General features: G+C 39.9%; 1 protein-coding gene across 1 annotated transcript in view; it reads left to right on the top strand.

Moving 5' to 3' along the window:
* Nucleotides 1–7,060: 7,060 nt before the first annotated feature.
* Nucleotides 7,061–26,651, top strand: part of PLAC8 (placenta associated 8) — a 37,788-nt gene continuing 18,197 nt past the window's right edge. Inside the window, exons 1-3 of the mRNA XM_082837824.1 lie at nt 7,061–7,122; nt 20,859–21,000; nt 23,192–23,316. Of these exons, the coding sequence (XP_082693950.1) occupies nt 20,889–21,000; nt 23,192–23,316 (237 nt within the window). The 5' untranslated portion in view covers nt 7,061–7,122; nt 20,859–20,888. The remainder of the gene's footprint in view (nt 7,123–20,858; nt 21,001–23,191; nt 23,317–26,651) is intronic.

Raw genomic sequence — 26,651 nt, 5'->3', positions numbered from 1 at the left:
AACATAGTTTTGGAAGTTTTAGCCACAGCAATCAGAGAAGAAAAGGAAATAAAAGGAATCCAAATCGGAAAAGAAGAAGTAAAGCTGTCACTGTTTGCAGATGACATGATCCTATACATAGAGAATCCTAAAGATGCTACCAGAAAACTACTAGAGCTAATCAATGAATTTGGTAAAGTGGCAGGATACAAAATTAATGCACAGAAATCTCTGGCATTCCTATATACTAATGATGAAAAATCTGAAAGTGAAATCAAGAAAACACTCCCATTTACCATTGCAACAAAAAGAATAAAATATCTAGGAATAAACCTACCTAAGGAGACAAAAGATCTGTATGCAGAAAATTAAAAGACACTGATGAAAGAAATTAAAGATGATACAAATAGATGGAGAGATATACCATGTTCTTGGATTGGAAGAATCAACATTGTGAAAATGACTCTACTACCCAAAGCAATCTATAGATTCAATGCAATCCCTATCAAACTACCACTGGCATTTTTCACAGAACTAGAACAAAAAATTTCACAATTTGTATGGAAACACAAAAGACCCCGAATAGCCAAAGCGATCTTGAGAACGAAAAAAGGAACTGGAGGAATCAGGCTCCCTGACTTCAGACTATACTACAAAGCTACAGTAATCAAGACGGTATGGTACTGGCACAAAAACAGAAAGATAGATCAATGGAACAGGATAGAAAGCCCAGAGATAAACCCATGCACATATGGTCACCTTATCTTTGATAAAGGTGGCAGAAATGTACAGTGGAGAAAGGACAGCCTCTTCAATAAGTGGTGCTGGGAAAACTGGACAAGTACATGTAAAAGTATGAGATTGGATCACTCCCTAACACCATACACAAAAATAAGCTCAAAATGGATTAAAGACCTAAATGTAAGGCCAGAAACTATCAAACTCTTAGAGGAAAACATAGGCAGAACACTCTATGACATAAATCACAGCAAGATCCTTTCTGACCCACCCCCTAGAGTAATGGAAATAAAAACAAGAATAAACAAATGGGACCTAATGAAACTTCAAAGCTTTTGCACAGCAAAGGAAACCATAAACAAGACAAAAAGACAACCCTCAGAATGGGAGAAAATATTTGCAAATGAAGCAACCGACAAAGGATTAATCTCCAAAATTTACAAGCAGCTCATGCAGCTCAATAACAAAAAAACAAACAACCCAATCCAAAAATGGGCAGAAGACCTAAACAGACATTTCTCCAAAGAAGATATACAGACTGCCAACAAACACATGAAAGAATGCTCAACATCACTAATCATTAGAGAAATGCAAATCAAAACTACAATGAGATATCATCTCACACCAGTCAGAATGGCCATCATCAAAAAATCTAGAAACAATAAATGCTGGAGAGGGTGTGGAGAAAAGGGAACACTCTTGCACTGCTGGTGGGAATGTGAATTGGTTCAGCCACTATGGAGAACAGTATGGAGGTTCCTTAAAAAGCTACAAATAGAACTACCATATGACCCAGCAATCCCACTACTGGGCATATACCCTGAGAAAACCGAAATTCAAAAAGAGTCGTGTACCAAAATGTCCATTGCAGCTCTATTTACAATAGCCCGGAGATGGAAACAACCTAAGTGCCCATCATCGGATGAATGGATAAAGAAGATGTGGCACATATATACAATGGAATATTACTCAGCCATAAAAAGAAACGAAATTGAGCTATTTGTAATGAGGTGGATAGACCTAGAGTCTGTCATATAGAGTGAAGTAAGTCAGAAAGAAAAAGACAAATACCATATGCTAACACATATATATGGAATTTAAGAAAAAAAAATGTCATGAACAACCTAGGGGTAAGGCAGGAATAAAGACGCAGACCTCCTAGAGAACGGACTTGAGGTTATGGGGAGGGGGAAGGGTGAGCTGTGACAGGGCGAGAGAGAGTCATGGACATATACACACTAACAAACGTAGTAAGGTAGATAGCTAGTGGGAAGCAGCCGCATGGCACAGGGATATTGGCTCGGTGCTTTGTGACAGCCTGGAGGGGTGGGATAGGGAGGGTGGGAGGGAGGGAGACGCAAGAGGGAAGAGATATGGGAACATATGTATATGTATAACTGATTCACTTTGTTATAAAGCAGAAACTAACACACCATTGTAAAGCAATTATACCCCAATAAAGATGTTAAAAAAAAAATAGTCACAGAGCCACAATAATATTCATATTGATTTTTTAAACAACTAATTAGATTCAACGATTGGACAATGTACACGTTTCTTAATTATGGGTACAGAACAGGATGTGAGTTTTATCAATTTCAAAAACACAAAAGTAAAAACAGAGAGGTCATCTGAGTGCAGTGGGATGCCAGTGAAACCAGAGACACACAACTCAGTTATGCTAACTAAAATAGCCTGTTTATGGCCTATCAAACATACATTGTACATCTGCTTTAATTAGTATAGAAAAGGGCACACTGACCAGTAGTAAAGAATGTCCAAGTGAAAAATAAAGATTAAATGCCTCTCTTCCTGGAACACTAACCATGGTACTCCTTTGATGATAAGACTCCCTTCCCAGGGGCCAAGGCCATGCTGACTTGTGCTGATCTATGTGTTTTGTTTTGTTGTTTTTATATGTGCTGATCTATGTGTGTTTTTTTTGTTTGCTTGTTTTTGAAACCTTGAAGATATGTATCCCTAACTTGTTTAATGTTCTTTGTTCTGACAAGATATAAAACTGTGCTGGAAACCATGCTTCTCCGGAGCAGCTTCTCAGAGTAATCCGGGAAGCTGGCTTCCAGGCTAATCCTTAGTTTGGCTCAAATAAAACTCTTTTGTTATCAGAGATTATTTATTAATTATTTTCATTAACACTGTGCTACCACAGGTTGAATCTTTGCAGTTTCCGCTCCAGCCTGTCAAGATGAGTCCCATCATTTTATATGATTTTGTCTATCCTGAGGCACACACCCACTCCCTATTTCAGACAAGGACAGTCTGCAATAAAGAAGAACAAAGATGAGACAGAAAGAGAGAGCAACCCTATTCAAGTCCCTGGTTCCAGTCATTTTGAAGAGCTCTTTATATCCCTGCCCTCAGGCTCTTGCTTTCTTATTTTTATGTTTCGTTTGGGAAAAAGGGGCAGGTAAGTGGGTTCTGTTACTTGTAGCCTATACACAGCCTCTCCCTAATGGAAGTTACTACATTTCATGAAGAAAGCTGGGCCTGTCTACAAGTCTGTAGCCACTGAGTATGCAGACAGGGTCCCTCCAAGAAATGGAGAATCTTCCATCTAGCTGCAGAATGACAGGAATTTAATCTGCAGTTAGGATTCCCACAATAATATATAGGGAAACAAATGTCACAACTTCTTCCATAGCACCTCCTCATTATCATAAAACTGTGTTCTCAGTTGCAACCTTCTGTAAAGGTATTTCCACCAGATATAAACTGACGAGTTGCTGGCATGAGTTGGGGCTGAATGCGCATCTAAGCACAGAAATAGATTTCCACATATATTGGTTTTGTAATATTGATCTTCTCCTTTACCAAGCATGTTGTAAATCATCTGGTCTTTATTGGTTCATTATCCTTCCCCAGGAGACAATGTTTGGTTAGAGAAATAACTACGTGAGCTGGACCCCTTCTCTGTGCTGCACTTACTGCATGAGCCAGCTCCTCCCCATTTAGAGGTAACAGACTCTTAGTCTTCTCTCCACAGGAAGGTTAAAGACTTGTATACTTTAACTAAAAAACAAGAGCTCATAAACCAAAATGATCTTTGGCATCCGTCCTTTTTCGTACAGGATATGACTTCTTCTGCAGAGCTGCCAAGATTTCTAACAACTTTTATAACAATGGGCCCAGAGGACAAGCAAAGGAAATCAAGATTCATTTACACGTGACCTGATAAAAGCCTGAGACATAGAAATGTTTTGCCCTCATGTGCATCTGGAAATGCTCAATTTTCTATGAAAATTTTTATATCATGGCCAGTTTTCTGGCTAGAAGAATATTAATTATAATTTCACAAGAAACTGGCCCTCTAACTGATATGATAGCTCCAGTTATTCCAGATGCTAATTAGAGAATGGCATTGAACACAGAGCTTAGCTCCAGCTGTTTCCTTTTTAAGAATAAAAAGGATTTCTAACTCACGGCTTTTTAAAATTTGACATATGATTCACATACCATAAAATTCACCCTTTTAAAGCACAATTCAGTGGGTTTTGGTATATTCACAAAGGTGTGCAAAGCTGGGGCTGTGGGTTGGGTCTCAGTTCCTCTCCACATAAGTACAAAATAGATAAAGGAAGATAAACCAGAAACTAAAAAGACAGGGGATGGATAGGAAAGGGGGGTGAGGGGATGGTAACAGGACAGCAGAGATGAAGAGGGAGTGACCTTTTTCTGAATAGATCTTACATTACCACACCAAAAGGGACAGGAAAGAAAAGAAGTAACCTAAGTAACTTTGGAAAACAGTGTTTTGACTTGATCCTGTAAAGCTAAAAAAGCAAAAAGAACTGTACACAACACTGTAGTCTAGTTGGTAAATTGGTTTCTCACAGAGGTGTCGGTTAGCAATTCTGAAAGCACCATGTGTACATAAAAGGGTTGGATTGAACAAATAGGTAAATATATTGTAGATAATGAAAGCTAAGTTTTTCACTGTCTGAAAAAGAACTTAAAATAAGGCAAGGAGGAAAGCTAGAATTAAACCTCATGGAATTGGATTAGAATTAGAGGTATCAGTGTGAAGTCACAGTTTTGATTGATAATGATGGGCATATGTATGCATATCCATATATGTACACACATTCATTCATGTGTATGAGTAAATATACATATATCCCCTCTCTTTACTGAAGGAGCCTAAAAGCAATGAGAACCCAACAGCAATGAGCCCGCCTAGCACCCAGATCTTTTCTAAATGCTGTTCTCCAATGAAAAGACCCAGGGCTCCTTGGAGAAGAGGTTAATTCCACATAGGTACTCTTCAAACATGTCAAAGTCATGAAAAGCAAGAAAAACCTGGGGCACTTCTCCAGATCGGAGGAGACTAAAGAGAGAGATGACAACTAAATGCAGGGTGGAATCCTGGATTGGATCCTTGAACAGAGAATGGAAAAACTATTAAGATTCAAATAGTTTTGTCTGTGGTTGAGTTAATGCTCATGTACCAATGTTAATTTTCAATTTTTGATCATCTTACTATATGAGATGTTAATTTTAAAGGAAGCTAGGTGAAGGGCATATGAGAACTCTTCTATTTTTGCAACTTTTCTGTTAAGTCAAAAATTGTTTCAAAATTTTAAAAAAGGTTTACTTCACATAGAATTCACTGTCGTTGAGTGTTCTTCTCCCACTGCCCCCAGTGTAGCTCAAAGGGGTAGACTGTGTAGTTAAGCTCTTTTATCCCTTACTCTGGGTAGCATAGCAGGCTAAACACAGACTTGACATGATTTGACCCTTTCTTTCCTGTATTCTTTCAGGCCTGGGACCAGGGTGAGGTAAACAAAATGCCTATGAGCACAGAATTTAAGAAGACACTCACTCTTAGTGAAATTGCTGGGCCAAAGGATAAGTCTATTTTTTGATTCTGCTATGTATGTATAGCCAATACTGACTGCCAAAAAGAGAGTACCAATTTATAATGCCACCAAAAATCGATGAGTCTATCATCCATTTTGCAAAACCTTGTCAATACTGGATGTCACCTGGGTGGGAGGTGTGTGGGGGGGATCATTGTTTCAGATTATAGTTGGTATCTCAACAGTCTTTCAGTGATATCAGCTAACATACATTGAAAATTAAAATGGACTAAGCCTGACTTCCCTGGCGGTCCAGTGGCTAAGGCTCCATGCTTCCACTGCAGGGGGCTCGGGTTCGATCTCTGGTCAGGGAATAAGATCCCACATGCAGTGCAGCGTGACTAAAAAAAAATTTTTTTTAATTTAAAAATAATAATAAAATAAAACAGACTAAGCCTTATCAATGACACCCAATGACTTTGGTAGGTAAACTTTATTTTTCTAATTTTAGAGGTAAGGAAACCAAAGTTTAGACTTTTTAGTTGACTTTCCAAGTCCACACAGATAAGAGGTTGAACAACGAGGATTTTATCCCCTGTCAGCTCAGCTACAAACTATGGCACTTTTTACTACATCACGCCCAATCTCTTTATACCGTTTCTTTTACATTTGAATTTCTTCCTTTTGAAATACCTGTTCAAAACATTTTGATTTCTGATTCCGTAATTTGAGTCTTTCAGACATGAAAGTGGCCAGCCTTCTCACTCCCTCTGAGGTTGTGAGGAACAGCGGATGTTTCCCACTAGAGCGAGGCTAGCGTCAGACTATAGGGTGAGAACGTGAGGCAGGATGTGGTGCAGACCTCTACAGACACAGATTAGAGTCCCTTTTCAGCCAGTTCTTAGCTGCCAACTTCTAGCCACTTAGCATTGCTGTGACTCAGTTTCCTTGCCAGTTAAATGGGGATGATAATACCCCACAGACTTGTGAGGAGAATTCAATAAATTAATACATGAAAAGCATTTAGTACAGTGCCTAACACTTAGTAGGCATTTACTTAACCAATGTCAGGGAGAACAAAGGAGTCCAAAGAGGCAGAAGAAAAAAAGAAAAGTGTCTGATTAGGTATGGAATTCCAGATAGCCTGTTTTCTCCTTGACCCTACCTACAAGCTCCCCAATTTAAAAATGGCAATAAATACACACTAAATCTTATTTATTGTATTAAAGGGAAAAAGTAAAATTTAAAAACTGGTAAGCTCTGCCAGACATGTAAAACCAGTCAAATTATATAATGAATCAAATCTTCCCCCCGCCCCCAAAAAAAGATACATGAGTGTACTTAACACAATGTAGGAGAAGGAACACAATTTTGCAGGCAAGAAATGCTTTCACTTTCAAAGTAACAGAAACATACCTTGAACACTCCTCTGCCCAGACTGCACTGGCCAATGAAAAATCACTGATTATGTACTTTGTACTGCGTACTGCGATGGAAACATACTTCTCTCTTTTCTGTATCTTTCACTTCTAGTGAGATTCTCTCTCAAGCCACAAGATACAGCCTGCCCAGAACCTATTTCTTAACTGTAAGTACTTTGAAATGAAGCATTTCTTTAAAAGCTTATCTAGCCCTGGGGGAAAAAAAAAAAGTTTTCTTTAATAGTATTTGATTTTCTTGTTATTATTTCTAACATGCAATATTTCGAGGTCCAGCCGAAAGACCAATGTTCTCTTATCTAATTGTTTTAAATTTAGTTAAGTTAGTCAAATTCAACATGTACCAGGCATGTGTGAGATGCCATGCTTTTCATAAGGTAGTCTTGAATCCTCATCAACTATTGCTTTCAGCAGGATACATATATTAGGCGTTGTGTTTATAACTTTATCATTAATTTCACTCTTTATTTCATACATAGGCATGTTTACTCGTGCTAGTCTAATTTCTTTTGAAACTATTTTGCTTGATTTTTTTTCCATTAGAAAAAGAAGACGGAATTTTATAGATTTAGCTAATGAATCATGAGAATCCTTGAATTTTTGGTATGACAGTAAGAAAAACAGACTAGAAGGCTTCAAACTTAAATTCTGGTGCTGTATTTATATGTATAAAGAAAGAGACCCTTCTCATCTCACATTTGTTAACTTCTGAGATGAGAAATTAGGAAATGGAAATGTTTCAATCAAAGCAAAAAAAATTAAAATTTAACATTGATAAACACTAGAAAGAAAAGGAAAATCTAAGTGATATATTGATTAATATTAACATAATTAATGTAGTAGATTAATACTAATTAATATTAATAAGATAGGGGCTGTCCTTCTCAAGAGTGAGGTTTTCCAGGGCAGGGAGACAGGTATAAGATTAGTTGTAACTAAAACTAATGGATGAAATTAGGGTGTTTAAAATGTGGGCCAAATCCTGCAAGGTTTCTGGGCATTGAGGTCATTCCATGAAAGGGGTCTTCTAAAGAAAGGGGTCTCAGTCTCTCTTCAAATCTTGTCCACCAAGATTCCCATTTCAATTCCTCCTGCCTCCATTTTTCCTTTTTCCGGAGTGGCCCCCACCAACTTTTTTTGTCACCTGTCTGCTCTGTGGCATCAAAGACAACATGAAACGAAACAGCTGTGTGGTCCCTCAGTGATGGGCAGAGCTACCGGCTGTGGAGAGGAAACTACAGACTCTCCTGAACCCCTACCATATCTAACACAAGCGCTACACACGTTGAGTGTCCAGTAATGTTTGCTAATGTGGGCTGGATCTGCAGTTATTCTTAACAGAAGAGAAATAAAAATGCCCAGGGCCGTGGGTTACCAAGTGTCCTCTGTAAGGGCACTGATGCTGGAATCTCCTGAGACGCCAGGCCTCTGCATGGGCAGGCAGCCCAGGGGTGAGTGGGGCTAGTTCAGCCTGTGCTCCTCGGGAAAGCTGGAGGCCCTGGCATGGCTACATCTGCCTGGAGAAAGGGATGGTATTTTTCTAATTCTCACCAAGCTGTGTCTATGCAGAGGGGCCACATTTCTCTACATGACAGCACCCTATGCCATAGGGGCAGCAGCCCTGAGGGTGCTCGGTACAGATTCCTGGACCCCAGCCCATCCCACCTAAATCACAGTCTCGAAGGATAGTGCCCAGGAATCTATATCGTAAACAAACTCTCCAAGTGGTTTTTACGCACAGTAAGCATTGAAAAGACGACTGAACGGAGGAGACAAGCTTGTAGACAAGGTCCCAGAAATTCTTGGAAACATTACTGGGCACTAAAATGATTTCAGGGAAGTTGTCTTTTGTTATCTTCCCCTTAACTCCTGCTGTCGATCTTTTACCTTGAATGGTTAAGGTTAAAGACTATTGGGTATTTAATGGCTGAAGCAAAGAGATTTGCAACCGTTTAGGATATTTTGAGTTCGTTTTTATTTTATATTTTATTGTAACCTAAAGGATGCCTAGAATTGTGAAATGATATTTAAACCACAGAACTGCACAGGAGTAAGTGTGCTTGTTTTCTCTTCCGTTTGATAGCTACCAGGGAGCTCTTTCTGGAGTAAGAAATCTCATGTGAGAAGTTACAAAACCTCTTTCAGAATAAGCCACATTGGTCAAAAAGAAGTCGCTGGGGCGCTGGTTCCTAGTGCTGTTGTTCTGGGCTGGGCCGGATAGAGTAGCCTTCACCCTGCTGTAGGTAACCTTCACTAGAGGTGAACCTTGAAACCTCCTGGGGCCCCCAATCTCTGCTCAGTTCTAGGTGCTAAAGTCCACAGAAACACCTGGGGTGCCCCAGTTTTCTGTATTCAAAAGAGGAAGTCAAAAGTAGTGAAAGAAACAGAAACAGAGAGCTTTTGACTTTGGGGCTAAAGACTGTTGAGGCCACTACACTGAGAAAGTAAACTGTGGTACAAACTAACCGGCAGTCAGCACATGGATATGTCCCACGAAGCTGCTGGCTACAAAATGTGCAGATTACCACTGACTGAACCTCAAAGGCACTCAGAGAATGCTCCAGTCTCTGCTTTAAGGGCTAACAGCAGCCAATCTGAATACACAGATATATAAAGTATGTACAGAGTGAGGACAGTTAGGAAAAGGAAAGGATGGTTAGATAATTGCAGGCAAGTTTTTATTTTGAAATCTTCAGATCATTCTATTCAAAATCACAGCATAGACTTCTTAAAAAAATAAGCAAGTTAAATGAACATGTTTTTCCTGAGAGAGATCATGGGAAGGGTATAAATTCATTAATTCAGCAATTGGTTACTGAATGCCAACTTGTGCCAGGCACTGGCCAGGGGCTAAGGAGAAAAAAATTCAGACAGCTATAGGATAATCAGCACAACCCTTTACTTTCTTTTTGTTGTTGTTGATTTTGTCACTGCATTTGCTTTTTGTTTCCAAAATGGGTATTTCTTGTGTTGATTATAAAAGGAATAAATGCTAATTGTAAAAACTTTTTTCAGACAATGCTCAAAATTATAAAGATAAAAATATCTACCAGCCAATCACCTAGTGATAACCACCAAACATTTTGTATAGCCTTTCCTGTTTTTTTCTGATATTTGATTATTAAAAAGAAATACAAAAGAAAGTTTGAATTTCCTTTTTTTTTTTTTTTTTTTGAGGTACCCGGGCCTCTCACTGTTGTGGCCTCTCCCGTTGCGGAGCACAGGCTCCCGACGCGCAGGCTCAGCGGCCATGGCTCACGGGCCCAGCCGCTGCGCGGCATGTGGGATCTTCCTGGACCGGGGCACAAACCAGTGTCGCCTGCATCAGCAGGCGGACTCTCAACCACTGCCCCACCAGGGAAGCCCTGAATTTCCTTTTTTTAAAGCATTTCCTGCAACACCTCTTCTTCCCAGGCCCCAAATATGGGAAGCTATCACCCAAAACTATGGTTTCTGTCATGTGAGTACTGGGGTTTGGGATATAGGATGTCCGGCAGTCTAAAGGAGTTCTAGGGAGAACTGCCACTGCGTTTTCAGGGCTGAGCACTAGCCTGTGTCTGATGTGCACCGGCTCCAGCGGGCATCACGCACTAAGACCGCGGTAGCGGGCGTGTTAATGGGCACCTACTGTGTGCCAGGGCCTGAGCTAAGCTTTTGTGTTACATCAGAGAACACAGTCCCCAAAAATTCCCTGCCCTTGTAGAGCTTACGTTCAGGACTGGAAGCTTTCCCCCAAACCAAGGTGATTATTGTAAAAAGGGTGAGCAACAGAAATGACACAATTGCAATTTCTTTATCTCCTTTTTCATGAATCCACAGAACGAGTTTGTTTAGAAAGCTGTGGATGCTTCTTACTAAAATGAAAAACAGGCATGCGCACTAGAAGTAGAATCTGGGGACCACCTAAGAGGTGTTAAAATCATTGGGGCCACGGGCAGGGGGTTGCTGATGATAGTTTCCTTCTGTATTACTTCCTGATCAGAAGTGAGCTGATCAGCCCATTCATCTGATGAAAACTTTAAAAAATGTATTACAAATGCCTGGTGAGACTGAGCGGCCGCGGCTGGCGGAGCGGCAGGGTGCCGGGCAGCGGCACCCCGACCCTGTCCCAGACCCCGGGCTCCCTCGCGCCTGCCCGGCCAATCTCGGCTCCCACCAAGTCCGGCAGGTCCAGCCGCGTACGGCGACAGGGACCAGCCCGGGTCTCAGCCTCGCGGACCCTCCCCGCGTCCGCGAGACGCAGCCGCCTGGAGCTGGCCGCGCCCCGACTGCGGCCGACCCTGCCCTCGGGCTCCGCGCTGCCTGCCCGGAGGGATTCGGGGGCAAAAAGTCGGGTCCCAGCAGAGGAGACGGCCGGGTACACAACTCACGTACTGGGAGGCGGAACGTGGGTGCCTGGCGGAGAACACCTTCTGCGCCGCAGCGCTGCGCGCAGTCACCATCCTGAGGGGCGAGAGGTCACGGCGGTGAGAAGCCCACCCCACCCTCCGCCCCGCCCTGCTGAAGCCCCGGGCCCTGCTCCTGCCGAAGCCACACCTCCCGCGTGCGCCAGAAACGGGGAGCGAGTGGGCTCTCCGCCCCAAATGGAAAAGCGGGGGGCGCTGATGGGCCCGGATGCTTTGATAACTTGGTTCAGCCTGCCACCGGCGCGCCCCGCCACCGGCGGGCTGTCCTGCCCTTGTCCCTTCTCCCTGCAAGGGAGCCAGAGCACAACCAGAGGCAAGTTCGCTTCGTTCCATCACCTGGTGATCCTACCCTTCAAGATAGACTCCTGCCTTCAAAGACACCCACAGATAACGCAGGCCCCAAATGATCGCCCCCCCCCCCCGCGCCGCCACCTTCCCTCCTCCCCCCCAGTTTTGTTCACTTACTAAACCTTCTTTCGCAGTGTTTTCTGTGAGATCCACAGTGGTTAGCCTCTCTTATTGTAAAAGAGCAGTAAAAAGCCATTATGGCGCATTAAAAAATAAATAAATAAAGCAAAAACCAAAATAAAAAACCACTTTAATGCATATAAAAGGACAAACCTAATAAATTTTAAATAAGCTTCAGCTATTCTGAATGCATTTTATGGTGTTTTATACGAAAAAGAGAAATTCTTTAGGATGGTTCCTAAGAATTATAAGTGGGAAATGTAACCACAGTTCAAAAATCTTCTTATGGCTATGTTTATATTATATACTACTTGGATTTGGGAATGTACGTTTTACAGCTTTTGTAACAGATTGCTTTTGTATTTTTCACTCTAAGTCCTATGGGGGCTCTCCTCTTCCCATATCCTGTTTTGTTTTCTTATTTTTTAGAAATAATTTTAGATTTATGAAAAATGTTGGAACAATAACACACAAAAAGACAAATAACAAATGTTGGCCACGATGATGGGACCCGCAAACAAAATGCAGCAGTTTTGGAAAACAATGTGAAGCAGTTCGAAATGCTAAACATGGCCTTGGTGGTATAGTGGTGAGCATAGCTGCCTTCCAAAATGCAAAACATAAAGTTAGTATTTTGACCCAGCAATTCCACTTCTAGATAGACACCCAAGAGGAATGAAAACAAATGTCCGCACAAAACCCTGTGTGGTACGCAGATAGTAATAGGAGCGTTATTCATAATAACAAAAAAGTAGAAGTAATCTAAGTGACCATCAGCTGATCAATGGACAAACGCAAAATGATATATCCACACAATGGAATATTATTCAGCAGTAAAAAACAAAGAGTACTAATGCATGCTGTGGTAAGGATGAACCTTGAAAACATTATGCTAACTGAATGAAGTCAGTTACAAGAAAAGCATATATTCTCTGATTCCATTTATAGGAAATGACTAGAATAAGCAAACCAATAGAAACAAAAAGCAGATTAGAGATTGTTTGGACGTAGGGGAGGCGAGAGGAAGTGGGGAGTGACTGTTAATGTTAATGACTGTTAATGTTAATGGATATGGGTGCTAAAGGATGTGTGCTAAAATATTTCAAAATTAGATTATGGTGGTGGTTATGCAAGTATGAATATACTAAAATCACTGAACTGTATCCATTTTAAACAATTGAATTTTATAGTATGTAAAGTATTTCTCAATAAGATATTCTTTTAAATAACAGGGACTTTCCTGGCAGTCCAGCGGTTAGGACTGCACGTTTCCATTGCAGGGGGTGCGGGTTCAATCCCTGGTCAGGGAACTAAGGTCCCACATGCATACGGCACAGACTAAAAAATACAAAAATAAAAAAGTAATACGCAGAGTCCCCATACACCCCTCACTGGTTTTCCTGGTTAATGTTTTACATAACAATCGTACAAATACGGAAACCAGGAAATTAATATTGGCAAACTGCTATCACCTAATTAATCTACAGATCTTATCCAAATGTTACCAATTGTCCCACTATTGCCCTAAGGAAGAGAAAAGCAGCTCTTGCCATTGTGGAGCTGGCCCAGTGCTGTGAGCTAGGCTTTGGTGTTGCAGCAAGCTGGCCTGGCACTCACACCAGGTCTTTTTTTATTTTTGAGATATAATTGACATATAACATTATATTAGTTTCAGGTGTACAACATAATGATTTGATATTTGTATATACCGTGAAATGATCATCACAGTAAATCTAGTTAACGTGCATCACCACACAGTTACAAAATTTTTTCCTGAGATGAGAACTTTTAAGATTTATTCTTTTAGCAACTTTTAAATATACAATACATTGTTATTAACTATAGTCACCATGCTGTACATTACAGCCCCAGGACTTATTTATTTTACAGCTGCAAGTTTGTACCTTTAGACCACCTTCACCCATTTCTCCCACGCCCTACCCCTCACCTCTAACAACCACAAATCTGTTCTCCGTATCCATGAGTTTGGTTTGTTTGCTTGTTTTAGATTCCACGTATAAGTGAGATCATCTTGTATTTGTCTTTCTGTGTCTGACTTATTTCACTTAGCGTAATGCCTTTAAGGTCCATCCATATTGTCCTTCCCACTGGGTCTTGATGTTCCCCTCTAGCACATGAACAATTTCACAGAGCATCAACATCAGATAAGACCATGATGGATCAAATAAAAACACTAACACTCTGTAATCATATTTGAACACAGATGAATTTTAAACATTATCCAAGCCACAAAATACCAGACATTTCCCTTTCCTGACTAATATGAGTGATTGCTGTTTCTTTACCTGTTGCAGGGTTAGGCTTGCTCTAGTCACCTTCATTCCCATAGATAAGATTTATTAATATACCCAGTCATAGCATTGTCTCCACTTTCTGGAGCACATCAGTATGTCCCATTACTGATAATATCAACTTTGGTCACTTGACTAAGATAGTGTCTGCCAGATTTATCCACTAGAGAGTTGCTGTTTTACTCTTTGTAATTAATAAGTAGCCTGTGGGGAGATACTTTGAGATGTGTAAATATGTTGTTTCTCATCATACTTTCAAAGTCTAATTTTAGCATCCATCTGTGAGTCTTTCCTATAACAATTATTACTGTAGTGTTTGCCAAATGGTGATCTTGTATTTCCATCACTCCCTCTATATTCATTAATGGGAATTCTCCCTCATTTTATTTTTTATTATTATTATTATTCTGGCCGTGCCGTGTAGCCTGCAGGATCTTAGTTCCCTGAGCAGGGATCGAACCTTGCCTCCTGCAGTGGAAACGTGGAGTCTTAACCTCTGGGGACCACCAGGGAATTCCCCCCTTCTCCCTCAGAGTAAATAAAATTTACTCTTTTATTTATATCAGTAGAGAGTTACGTATAGTTTAGTCTATGAATTATAATCAGATATTAACATTATTTGGTTACACAAATTGTCCCAGATTTAGCCATTGGAAGAGCCATCAAGTTGGCTCTGAGGTCCTATCTCTAATCCATATTTGCACCCTTTTTTACTTTTTGGTACATAAGATGTTCCAGGCTTATCTTGTACTTCCCTTTCCCAGCCCTGGAATCATCCATTTCTCTAATGAACTCAGGCTCTTTTTTTAATTGGAAAATGGTATTTAGAAACCAAGATTTGGGCACAAGGTGTGTTCATTGATAGTGGGTGGTTGTTCCTTCTAGGTCCTCTCAATGGAGAGGGCTAGGAAATATTTATGTATTCATACACATTTCTATATCTCTCTGTGTGTACGGGTGTGTGTGTGTGTACTGTAAAGTTGTTGTTTGTTGCCTCAGTGGCTTTCTAAGTGCCTGTTTTGAACTTTTACCAAGTTATTGCCCACTTCTAAGTACCCATCCCCAGTACATGTGTTCATAAGCCTTATAATGACTTCCCCATCTTACCCTTTTCCTACTTTCCACATTGACCAAGTTACATTTAAATTACCCAGTGAGAATGCTTCCTGCATGCCACAAGCTACCCCACTCATGACCCTCAATAAAGGCATTTGCCCATGAGTTCTGGCTCTGCTCTCTCGACGCCTGCTGTTACCAAACTTCAGGCTTTTAAGGGGCTTTGCATGGCCCTCTGGGCATGTCATGCCTCCCCCTTTAGGACCTGTGAGTAGAATAAATTCTTTAATTTCAAATGCTTGTCTGAATGGGATTTCCGTAGCTGTGTTGGAGTGACCCTTAAAGACCCCACAAAGGAGTCTTACCCCCTCATTTACAACTGTGTGTGTGTGTAAATAACCATAAGTTCATACCACTGATTCCAACTCAATAGGACTCATACTAGCTGTCCTCCCTTCCTTATTTGTAATTTCTTTCTCTGACAGGGAAAAATCTCAATCTCATTATCCACAGTATATTATTCAAGCCATATATAGATAGATAGATAGATAGATTTTGGAATTGCTAATTCATACCTCTGTGAAAAACAAGTTTAGTAACTAGAGTATAATATTTGTCAGGTTTTTTTATAGCTTTATGTTATATAGTCAAAATACTTTCCAAGGTTATTTAGGTTACCTTTTTCTTCCCCAGTGTGGTTATAATATTAATTGTAATACAGTCAGGTCTATTTGTTACTGTTTATATAGCATTTTGGGATCCTGCCACATTCTCTTTGATTTTGACTATCTATTTATGTGTTGACTTGATATGTGAAATATTAGCATGGTTGGAAGAGTCAGAGCCATATGAAAAGGTACACTTAGAGAAGTGTTGCCCCCAGCCCTGCTACTCCATTTCCATTCTCTCATTCTTTCCACATTTACCCTGAACATAACAAGTTTCATTTGTGTCTGGTTTATTCTTCCTGTATTATTTATTGCACAATTGAACAGATACATGTGTGTTTTCTTATTTCCCTTTATCTCTTACATGAAGGATATCATACCAAAAACATTCTTTTGTGCATTTTTTTCCCACTTATATATATCTTGGAAGTTACTTCATGTCAGTTTATAGAGCTCGTCCTCCTTCTTTTTTTGATAGCTGCATAACACTCCACTGTGTGGGTGTACCATAGTTTATTCAACCTGTCTCCCATATAGTGCTTACAATTATTTTGCAAAAACAAACAATGCTGCTAGGAATAACCTCATGCATATGTGTTTTTGCATTTTTGGAGGTATATCTTCAGGATGAATTTCTAGATATGGGATTACTTGGGCAAATGGTAAGTGTAACTGTAGTTTTGTTAAGTATTGCTAAAGTTCCTTCCAGAATGGTTGCACCAGTTTGCATTCTCACCAGAAATATATGAGTACCTGTTCCTCCACAGCCTTACCAAAAGAATGTGTTGCATACTCTTTAATTTTTGCCACCTGACAAGTGTTTAATTTGCATTTCTTTAATATTGAGTGAGTTTGAACATCTTTTTTAATATACTTAAGGTCATTTTCATGTCTTCTTTTGTGAATTATCTGTTCCTGCCTTGTCATTTTATCAACCTTGGGGCTTTTAAATTTCTCTCATTTTAAAGATTTTTTTTTAATACTTAATGTCAGATTTTGTCCTCTCTTTGTGTACCTATAATCATTTTATTAAAACTTAGAAAAATATATGTTTGCAGACCACACTCACTAATGGGAAGGGAAATACCTAGAGCTGTTTTCTGATGGTGATAAAGTTCAACAGACAGAAACCTTTAAAAAAACGTTTTAAAGCTTCTTCCTTCTTTCTAAAAAAATAAAAATAAACTCGTTTAATAGTCATCCAAAAACACTGTGTGCTTCACATGAGGCTGTTTGCTAGGACTCAGGGGACCATTTATAATGATTGACCTGGTTAATTTACAATTAGCTATGATGAAGCCTGGGCAGATTTAGACATGTTTGAACCATTGCTGATACGCTTTCAATTGTGTGGAAAAACATCCAAGATGTTGCCTTGTTTCATATACTGCTCTCCCTTTTTGTCCATGGGAACTACCAAACTAGCCAGGCATTACTGGGCAATGCAATCTAGAAAGAAACCCAGTTAATTCAAGAAATAGAAAAAGTGTAAAGTAATATGGAACAATGGAGGTAATTTGCTTGTTTTTGACACTGCCCTATGAGGGAAATAATACAAGAAAGCATTAGTATAATCACATTGCCTGAGTATCTCAAAGCACTGTATTTTCAATTTTAGTGTTTTTCTTTTGTCCTGTATTCTGAAGTGGAAATGTATTACATCTCAGTGTCTAACACACTGTGAGTGAATCAAACATATAATAAGTACTTAATTCAAGAAGACAAGGAAAAGTACCTTCTATTAGACTACATTGAAGTTGGTGCTAAAGGAATAAATATGAAAAGAAAGTTCCAGTTCTCAAGGAGATCACAACAAACCAATGAAAATGCTACCCTGTAATAAGTGCTGTGATGGAGCAGGGCTCTAAAGCTAAGGGGCAAAGGGAGGGACAGGGACTGTGGAGTGAGCCAGAGAAGGATTTGAATTTCATAATTTACTTAAACTCTCTGAGCCTCCATTTCCTCATCAACTCAATAAAGATAATAATTCCTACTTGGCAGGGCTGTTGCAACATTAAGTGGACAGTGTGAGTCTAGCACAGTGCCTGATATAGGGTAGAATTTCAATGAATATTAGCTGATATTATTGCCAACAGATATTTGTGGAAATCATCAAAAGAAATTTCCTTGCTGCATTTTTGTACATTTTAGCCGTACTCCCTGATACTAATCTGACTTTTTTTATTGTTCATTAAATTCATCCCTAGACTTTATCTCATAGAAGGTACTCATAGAAGGTAATTTTCATTGTCTTCTTGAATTAAGTACTTATTATATGCTTGATTCACTCACAGTGTGCTAGACACTGAGATGTAATACATTTCCACTTCAGAATACAGGACAAAAGAAAATACTCTCAATAAGCACAGAAGGTGGATAGGTCAGAAACCATTTCCATTTTTAAAGATTAGTAAGAGGAAATTTAAATGATTAGTTAAATAACTAGGCTGATCAATGACTAGTCCAAGATCACACAGTTTAGGAAACCAGAATTTGAGCAAAGATATTCTCACTTCAAATCAAATCAATGTTGCATGACCCCACACTGCCTCTCATGATGGAGAGAAATTAGGACTAACCTAACAAAATGTACTTCATAATAAACGTTGCTGGGGCACACCATCAGGGCTTGCCCCTAACACGTACCAAGGGTCTGTCAGCACTGACAGTCTGCACTGTCAGAGGGATACAGGCTCCAGGTAAATTTGAAGTGAAGGACCAACTTGGATGAAGGAAGATTGGAGAGGACTACTGTGATGTTGTGGTTTTTAATAAGAAATACATATTTGGTCTTCATTCCCGTTCATGGCACAGAGCTCCTAAAATCTTTGGAATTTCTTACATGGTAAGAGAAATAAAGGTGTCTTGTTATTCATAACAAGCCCCTCTCAACTACAGAGGAGTTTATGCTAATGAAGTGACTTTTTTGAAAGCCCTTGAGGGTACTGGTTGCCAGAGAAACCAATCTTTGTTTAGAGGGTTGGAACTTTTTGCGAAGCTCTCAGACTTCCAGGGGAGGGGAGAGGGGTTTGGAGACTGAATTCAATCACCAATGGCCAATGATTTAATGAATCATGCCTGTGTAATCAAGGTTCCATAAGAACCCAAAAGGACAGGGTTCAGAGAGCTTTGGGGTTGGTGTACTGGGAAGGTGGCCCACCCCAAACTCCACAGGCTCTGAACCTCACCCTCTGTATCTTTTCATCTGGTTGTTCATTCTTATCCTTTAATAGCCTTTGTAATATATCAATAATCTAGTAAGTAATCTATTTTCCTGAGTTCTGTGAGCCAATCCAGCAAATTTATCAAACATGAGGAAGGGGTCATGGGAACCTCTGATCTAGTTGGTCAGAAGCACAGGTGACAACCTGGTCTTACAATTGGCATCTGAAGTAGGGGAGGGAGGGCAGTCTTGTGGGACTGAGCCCTTAACACATGGAATCTGACACTGTCTCCTATAGACAGTGTCAGAATTGAGCCAAATTGTAGGACACTGTATGGGCAGGCTCCTCAAGATGTCTGTTCTCTTGTTCTCTGTACATTCTCTGCTTACCAGTCCCTGCTTAACCTACATTCTATTCAGATGACTGACCTTCCCTAATCAGCAAATACCTACGTACTTGCCCCCTGCCCCAGCTAGTGATTGTTCTAAGCTTTAGATCAGAATATCTCCCCTGTGATAGCTTATCAAAGGGGTGGTGAGAGGCTGTGCTCCTCTGCTTGTTTCCCTGGTAACCAGTGAGCCAACCTGATGTCAATCCCCCCTAAAACTGGTAACCTCCCTCTCCCCCCATCCCCTGCCCTGGGAGCGAAGACTGGTGGGCTGTCACTCCAGGACCTTGCTTCAGAAATGTAAGATCCCCCTATCCATTAAACCATTGATGTTTCTGTCACTGACTCTGGGCTCTTTCTTCGGTCTCCGGACAAGTACAGGGCTCGCAGGCCTGCAGGGTGCAATCCAATGGACCCCCACCTGGTGTTGCAGAATTGCTTGGTGTGGAAAAAAGCTACCACACATTTGGTGATCACAGGTGACAGTGTTCTGTGAGTAGACAGAAAACAGGGGAGTTTTTCCTTTACAACTGCTCATCAGAAACAAGTCCACAGCAAAAGGGAACATAAAAGAGGGTCAAGAGGAGAAAGGTTGCAAGTACACAAAAGCTTAGGATGGTGCAATTTTACAGAAGTCCGTTTCCGTAATTCACTACTCCTTCTGTCAACTGAAAACAAATGCACAACGTGAGTGTTGTGAGTTAAGTTTTATTTGGAGCCAAATGAGGACTATAGCCTGGGAGAACAGCCTCGCAGTTAGCTCTGAGGACCTGCTGCGAAGAGGTCGGAGGGGAGGTGAGTATGCACGCGATTTTGGTGAAGGGGGCACGTGCGTCAAGCACACATTTTGGCAGAAGGTTACTGCTGGTCACGGGGAGCAGACGCCTCCGTTAATGATTTTAGTGCTTTTCTAGATATGAGAAGATGTAAGAAATGGGGCTCATAAAATCTTCTCCTAAAAAATATCTAACTCTCTGAAGGCCTGTTCTGCCAGTGTTTCCCAGAACACACAGTGCCTCATTCCTGATCACCGTGCTGAACTCCTTTCAGGGTGTGTTGAAGGTCAGCGACTGCAGTGGCGGGTGACTTCGTTCTTGTAGAACCAAACAGCGTGCAACAATTTTAGTTGGCATGGTCATTATCACGGGTTTTCTAATTTGTTTCCCTGTCTTGTGTGGAGACCAGGCACCTGTTTAAAATAGTTCTTACAACCCTGTTACGTTCCCTAACACCAAGAGAAGAATCTGTACGTTTTACCAGTTCAGTGAATCCCTTCCCCCAGGGGCCTCTGCAGAAATTCTGTTCTTCAAAGATCAACAAGTCACTTGGTCTAAATTGCCTCACTTGCCCGTGAAGCAGAGTACCTCAAAACAGGCTTCCAAGAGCAACCTCCAGGCTACTTACACCAAGTTTTTCCTTTCAGACCACTGCCACGTAAGACCCTGCATCGAAAATGCAAGCTCCATCTCCAGTGGTCATTGTAACTCAGCCTGGAGCTGGTCCGGTTCCTCAAACCTCTAACTGGCAGACGGGCATGTGTGACTGCTTCAGCGATTGCGGCGTCTGTAAGTGCTGGGGAAAGTGCGCCCGTAACTGATGCGGAGGTGAACTACCAAAGACCAAATCCTTCCCTCACTCCTCCCTTATTGTGTAGTAAACGTTCCCCACTGATGCCAAAGTACCCTGTGTGTCAGGCAATGCTTTGTTAACAGAAAAAACCTGTACGGACTGTAAATTAATTGTTCTCCACCCTTCGAAGAATAGTCTTACTCCTAAAATAAGTTCTGGAGTTAAGATAATAGGCAAAAAGCTGATAACTCTAACAGTGAACAGACTTGGCCTAATGACTATAAATAGACCATACATCATATTAAAAGAGACATTTCAAGTTTTACTTGATTAAAAAAAAGACTGCTCTTGTTACACATAAATTAAACTCATTATTTTATAGTTACACTGTGCCCAGTAAACAAGGGATAATTTTCATCCATGGTCTCAGCTCAGAGAAAAATTATTTTATTTGTACATTTAGCTTTGTTATACACCTAAGAATAAAGAATTCTAAAGGCAATTAACTTCTCATTGGGTAAAATATCTCTGACCCTCCTTGTTTTTTGTTTTGTTTCTTTTATGAGAGCTCTCTAAGTAAACTTGGGAGAGAGGAAGTTTGAGAGAAGATGGGGGTGTCAGAAAGGTCAAATGCTTAGTTCTCAACACCAAGCAGGAAACAAACAAACCTGCCTATATAACAAATTTTGCTCTGAGGTTTTTGGTTTTGTTTTCCTGCCTCCTTGAAGTCTACACAGTGTTCTGAGACAGGAAAGGAAAATTTGTTAACCTCTAACTTATCACTGGAATTGAAATTTGAAATTGAGTTAATAATTACATTGAAGAGCCTAAAGGGGGGCTTCCCTGGTGACGCAGTGGTTAAGGACCCACCTGCCAATGCAAGGGACACGGGTTCAAACCCTGGTCCGGGAAGATCCCACATGTTGCAGAGCAACTAAGCCCATGCGCCACAACTACTGAGGCTGTGCTCTAGAGCCTGCAAGCCACAACTGCTGAAGCCTGTGCGCCTAGAGCCTGTGCTCCGCAACAAGAGAAGCCACCGCAATGAGAAGCCTGAGCACCGTAATGAACAGTAACCACTGCCTTCTGCAAGTAGAGAAAGCCCGAGCGCAGCAACGCAGACCAAACGCAGCCAAAAATAAAGATAAATAAATAAAAATTTTTTAAAGTAGATTGTAAAATAATATTTAAAGTAATATTAGATATTAAAAATAATATTTTTTTAAAAAGCACAGAGGGAAAGAATTACCTAGGAAATGGAACAGTTGGGTTTATTGATTTGCTCTCATTGTCCTACTGGATGACCTGGGGTGATGACTTACACTTCTCGGGACATTAGTTCAACATCTGCATATCATAGTGATAATGAAACCACAATAATAAAACCTTCTAAAGATGAACATACTAATCCCCTAACCCCTAGTATTGTTACTCAAATAAGTGAATTATAAGTCCTAATATGAGCTTAATATCTTCATACAGAATTTCTTAATTGTAGATCTGACCAAATCATTCTCCCTTCTTAAAATATTTCAGAGGTTCCTCATGACTACCATGACCCATTCTGAGCACTCGTACTTCCTCTTTATCCAGTCTCCAACCCGCCATGGGTCCAGCTTCATCCCCGTCCCATCCCTGGCTCCAGCCATGTTGAATGAAAACCAGCCATTGCCTAGACATACCATGTTATCTAAAGAGGCTCTTTTCCCTTTCCTCTACCTATAAAATTCCTAATCATCCTTCAATATTCAGATCAAGCAACATTTCCTTCCCAGAGCACTGGAGGCCCCATTTGTGTGAGTGACTCCTTGGCATCCTGAGTAGGTTTCTGTTGGAGAATTTTTCATATGATCTAACTTCCCTTCTAGACTTCAGACAGAGGCATTGTCAGTACTGAGGATAATCTCTGGAACATGGCTAGGTTTCAGTGAATCATTCAATACATGGATGAAGGCAGTACTACAAAAAGAATACAGACTTTCCAAGGTGTGGTTATTCCAGAAATGATTGGGTGGAGAGAAGGGAGAAGCTGATGCGTTGCTGAGCAAAAGCAGTGAAGATGGACTTGGCAGCAGGATGTGTGACAAAGGCCCCAGGATTTGGACTGCCATTCATGAAAGCACACTAACTTTCAGCTGTGGTGGGGGCAGAGTGGAGTAATTTGTACCTCTGATTTCATGTGTCCAGGTCTCTGTGGCATATTTTGCTTCATGTGTCTTGCATGTCAAGTTGCATCTGATATGAATGAATGCTGTCTGTGTGGAACAAGTGTTGCAATGAGGACCCTCTACAGGACTCGATACGGCATCCCGGTGAGTCTCTTATGACACTGTATCATTCAAGTATGCGCCCACGTTCAAAATAATTGTCATAAACATGGAGACAATTTGATGGTACCCATCATCATACGAATTTGATTAGTAGGAGTTTCCTAGCATCTGCAACCTTGTATTCCATTACTGTAGCAATAGATCCTCTGGTTATGGGACCTCCTTCTATGTTTCTGTGAAAACCTTAGAAAATAAACAACTCTTGTATTTGCAATGTATGTCATACAGTGGAAGAGGAATGTTCAGAGCCTACTATGCCCCAGGTATATTACATATGTTACATCATTTAATCCTTACACCAACCCCATAAAGTAAGTAGGCCCACCAGGCAGAATTCCTTCTTACTCAGGGGAAGTTGTTCTTTCTCTATTAAGGCCTTCAACTAATTAGATGAGACCCACCCACATTATGGAGGGTTACTCTAAGTCTACTGATTTAAATGTTAATCTCATCTGAAATATTATCTTCACAGAAACATCTAGAATAGTGTTTGATCTAATATCTGGGTACTATGACCTGGCCAAGTTGACACATAAAATTAACCATCACAGGAAACAAATATCAATAAATAGACAGAGGGCTTCCCTGGTGGCGCAGTGGTTGAGAGTCCACCTGCCGATGCAGGGGACACGGGTTCATGTCCCGGTCTGGGAAGATCCCACATGCCACAGAGCAGGCTGGGCCCAGTGGGCCATGGCCGCTGGGCCTGTGCGTCTGGAGCCTGTCCTCCGCAACGGGAGAGGCCACAACAGTGGGAGGCCCGTGTACAGCAAAAATAAATAAATAAATAAATAAATAGGCAAAATATTTTAGGAACTTATCTTATTCCATTGAAATTATTTTATTTTTTATTTGAAAATATTTCTTACTTTTTTAATTATACAAGATAATACATATATAGGTAATTTTATGACAAATCCAAACACAGAGGTATATAAAATAAAAAGTGAAAATCTCTACTCAGTGATAAATTCTATTAGTAACTTGGTGGTCTCCTTCCTCAGGTTTCTTTTTCCTATGCCTATAAGGCATATACATATAGATTAGATGTAGCTATAGCTATAGATCTAGACATATGGGGTTTGGGATATGCAGGACTAATTTATTGCTTTTTTTTTTTTTAATGAGTTCATACTATATTGTAACCTGTTTTTTCCACTTAATATATGGTAGACACCTTTTATGTCTGTAATACAGATTCTTTTTAATATCTGCATAGTATTCCATCATAGAGATAACATACTTAATCACTTCCTTATTGATGAAAGGTTAAGTGATATTGCAGTTTAAATAGTTGTACGTATATGATTTTGTACATGCACTGGTATTTTTGTAGGATAGTGTACTAGATTAGATTGACAGATCACAGGATATGCACATTCAAAATTTGAAAAATACTGTTAAGTATCCCTTCAAAAAGATTATATCAATTTATAATTTATTAATATTATACGTGTGCCAATATAATATTTTTTCATGTTGCCTGTAAGAGAGGAAATGATATTTCCTTGTTGTTTTAGTTAAATTTTTATTAGATAGATCAAGCAACTTTTTGAAAATTTATTGTCCTTTTTCATTTCTTCTATAAATTATCTGTACATATACTTTGTTCATTGTTTTATTGAGTTGTTTTTCTTTTCTAATTGATTTGTAGGAGCTCTTTATTTATTACGCTATGACTATTTAACATGAAAGTTATCAACTTTTTTAAAGGCTTAGTACATAATCAATTTTTTTAAATGCTCATTAGGAGTTTGAAAAATTAATAACAGTCTAAAACTAAAACTTTAGTTGGTTTTGACAAAATTTGGAAGATTGGAAGGAAGAGGAAGAAACTAAGATATTCTAAAGGCTTTGTCTGGCATTGATAGATAAATACACATTTTTTTATAAAAAGAACATTACTGAGGTATAACTGACTTACAATAAACTGCATATATTTAAAATGAACAATTTGATAAGTTTAGACATATGTATATACCTGTGAAACCTCACAGTCAAAATAGTGAACATATTCATCACCCCCAAAATTTACTCACATCCCTTTGTAATCTTTCCTTCTTTCCCCTCCCCTCCTCCCCAAGTAACCACCAATATGCTTTCTGTCACTATAGATTAGTTTTCATTTTCTACCATTTTATATAATAGAACTATACAGTGTGTAGCTTCTTTCACTCAGTATAATTATTCTGGGATTCTTCAAATCGTTGTGTTGTGTAAACTTAAATGTGTTAAGAGGGTAGATCTCATGTTAAGTATATATTTTTAACCCAAACAATAAAATTAGAAAAAAAAGAAAACATTTGAATGGCAAATAAGAACATAAGAAGATGTTCAATATCATCAGTCATTAGAGAAATGCAAATTAAAACCACAATGAGATACCACTACACACCTATTGGGATAGCTAAAATTAATCAGCCTAAACCACACCAAGTGTGAGCAGATATGGAGGAACTGAAACTCTCATGCACTGCTGATTGGAATGTAAAATACAGTTTCTTAAAAAGTTAAATATACACCTACTTTTTAGCCCAGCCATTCTGCTCCTAGATATTTACCCTACAAAAATATATATCCATACCAAGACTTGTACACAAATGTTCAGAGCAGTTTTGCTTGTAATAGCCAAAAACTAAAAACCACCCAAATGTCCCCCAGCAGGTGAATGGATAAACAAATTGTGATCTATCCATTATATGGATACTACTTAGCAATAAAAAGGAATGAACTATTGATACCCACTACAATGTTGATGAATCTCAAGATAAATATAATGTTAATAGCCAGGACATGGAAGCAACTTAAATGTCCATCAACCGATGAATGGATAAAGAAGATGTGGCACATATATACAATGGAATATTACTCAGCCATAAAAAGAAGCAAAATTGAGTTATTTGTAGCGAGATGGATGGACCTAGAGTCTGTCATACAGTGAAGTAAGTCAGAAAGAGAAAAACACATACTGTATGCTAACATATATATATGGAATCTTAAAAAAAAGAAAAGAAATTGTTCTGAAGAACCTAGGGGCAGGACAGGAATAAAGACACAGATGTAGAGAATGGACTTGACATGGGGAGGAGGAAGGGTAAGCTGGGACAAAGTGAGAGAGTGGCATGGACTTATATACACTACCAAATGTAAAATAGCTAGTGGGAAGCAGCCACAGAGCACAGGGAGATCAGCAGGGTGCTTTGCGACCACCTAGAGGGTTGGGATAGGGAGGGAGGGAGGGAGATGCAAGAGGGAGGAGATACGGGAACATATGTATATGTATAGCTGATTCACTTTGTTATAAAGCAGAAACTAAT

This window comes from Leucopleurus acutus (assembly GCF_964270905.1).
Source record: "Leucopleurus acutus genome assembly, chromosome: 4".
Lineage (NCBI taxonomy): Eukaryota > Metazoa > Chordata > Mammalia > Artiodactyla > Delphinidae > Leucopleurus > Leucopleurus acutus.
The sequence above is the reverse complement of the archived record's forward strand: the minus strand, read 5'-3'. Positions and strand labels throughout refer to the sequence as shown.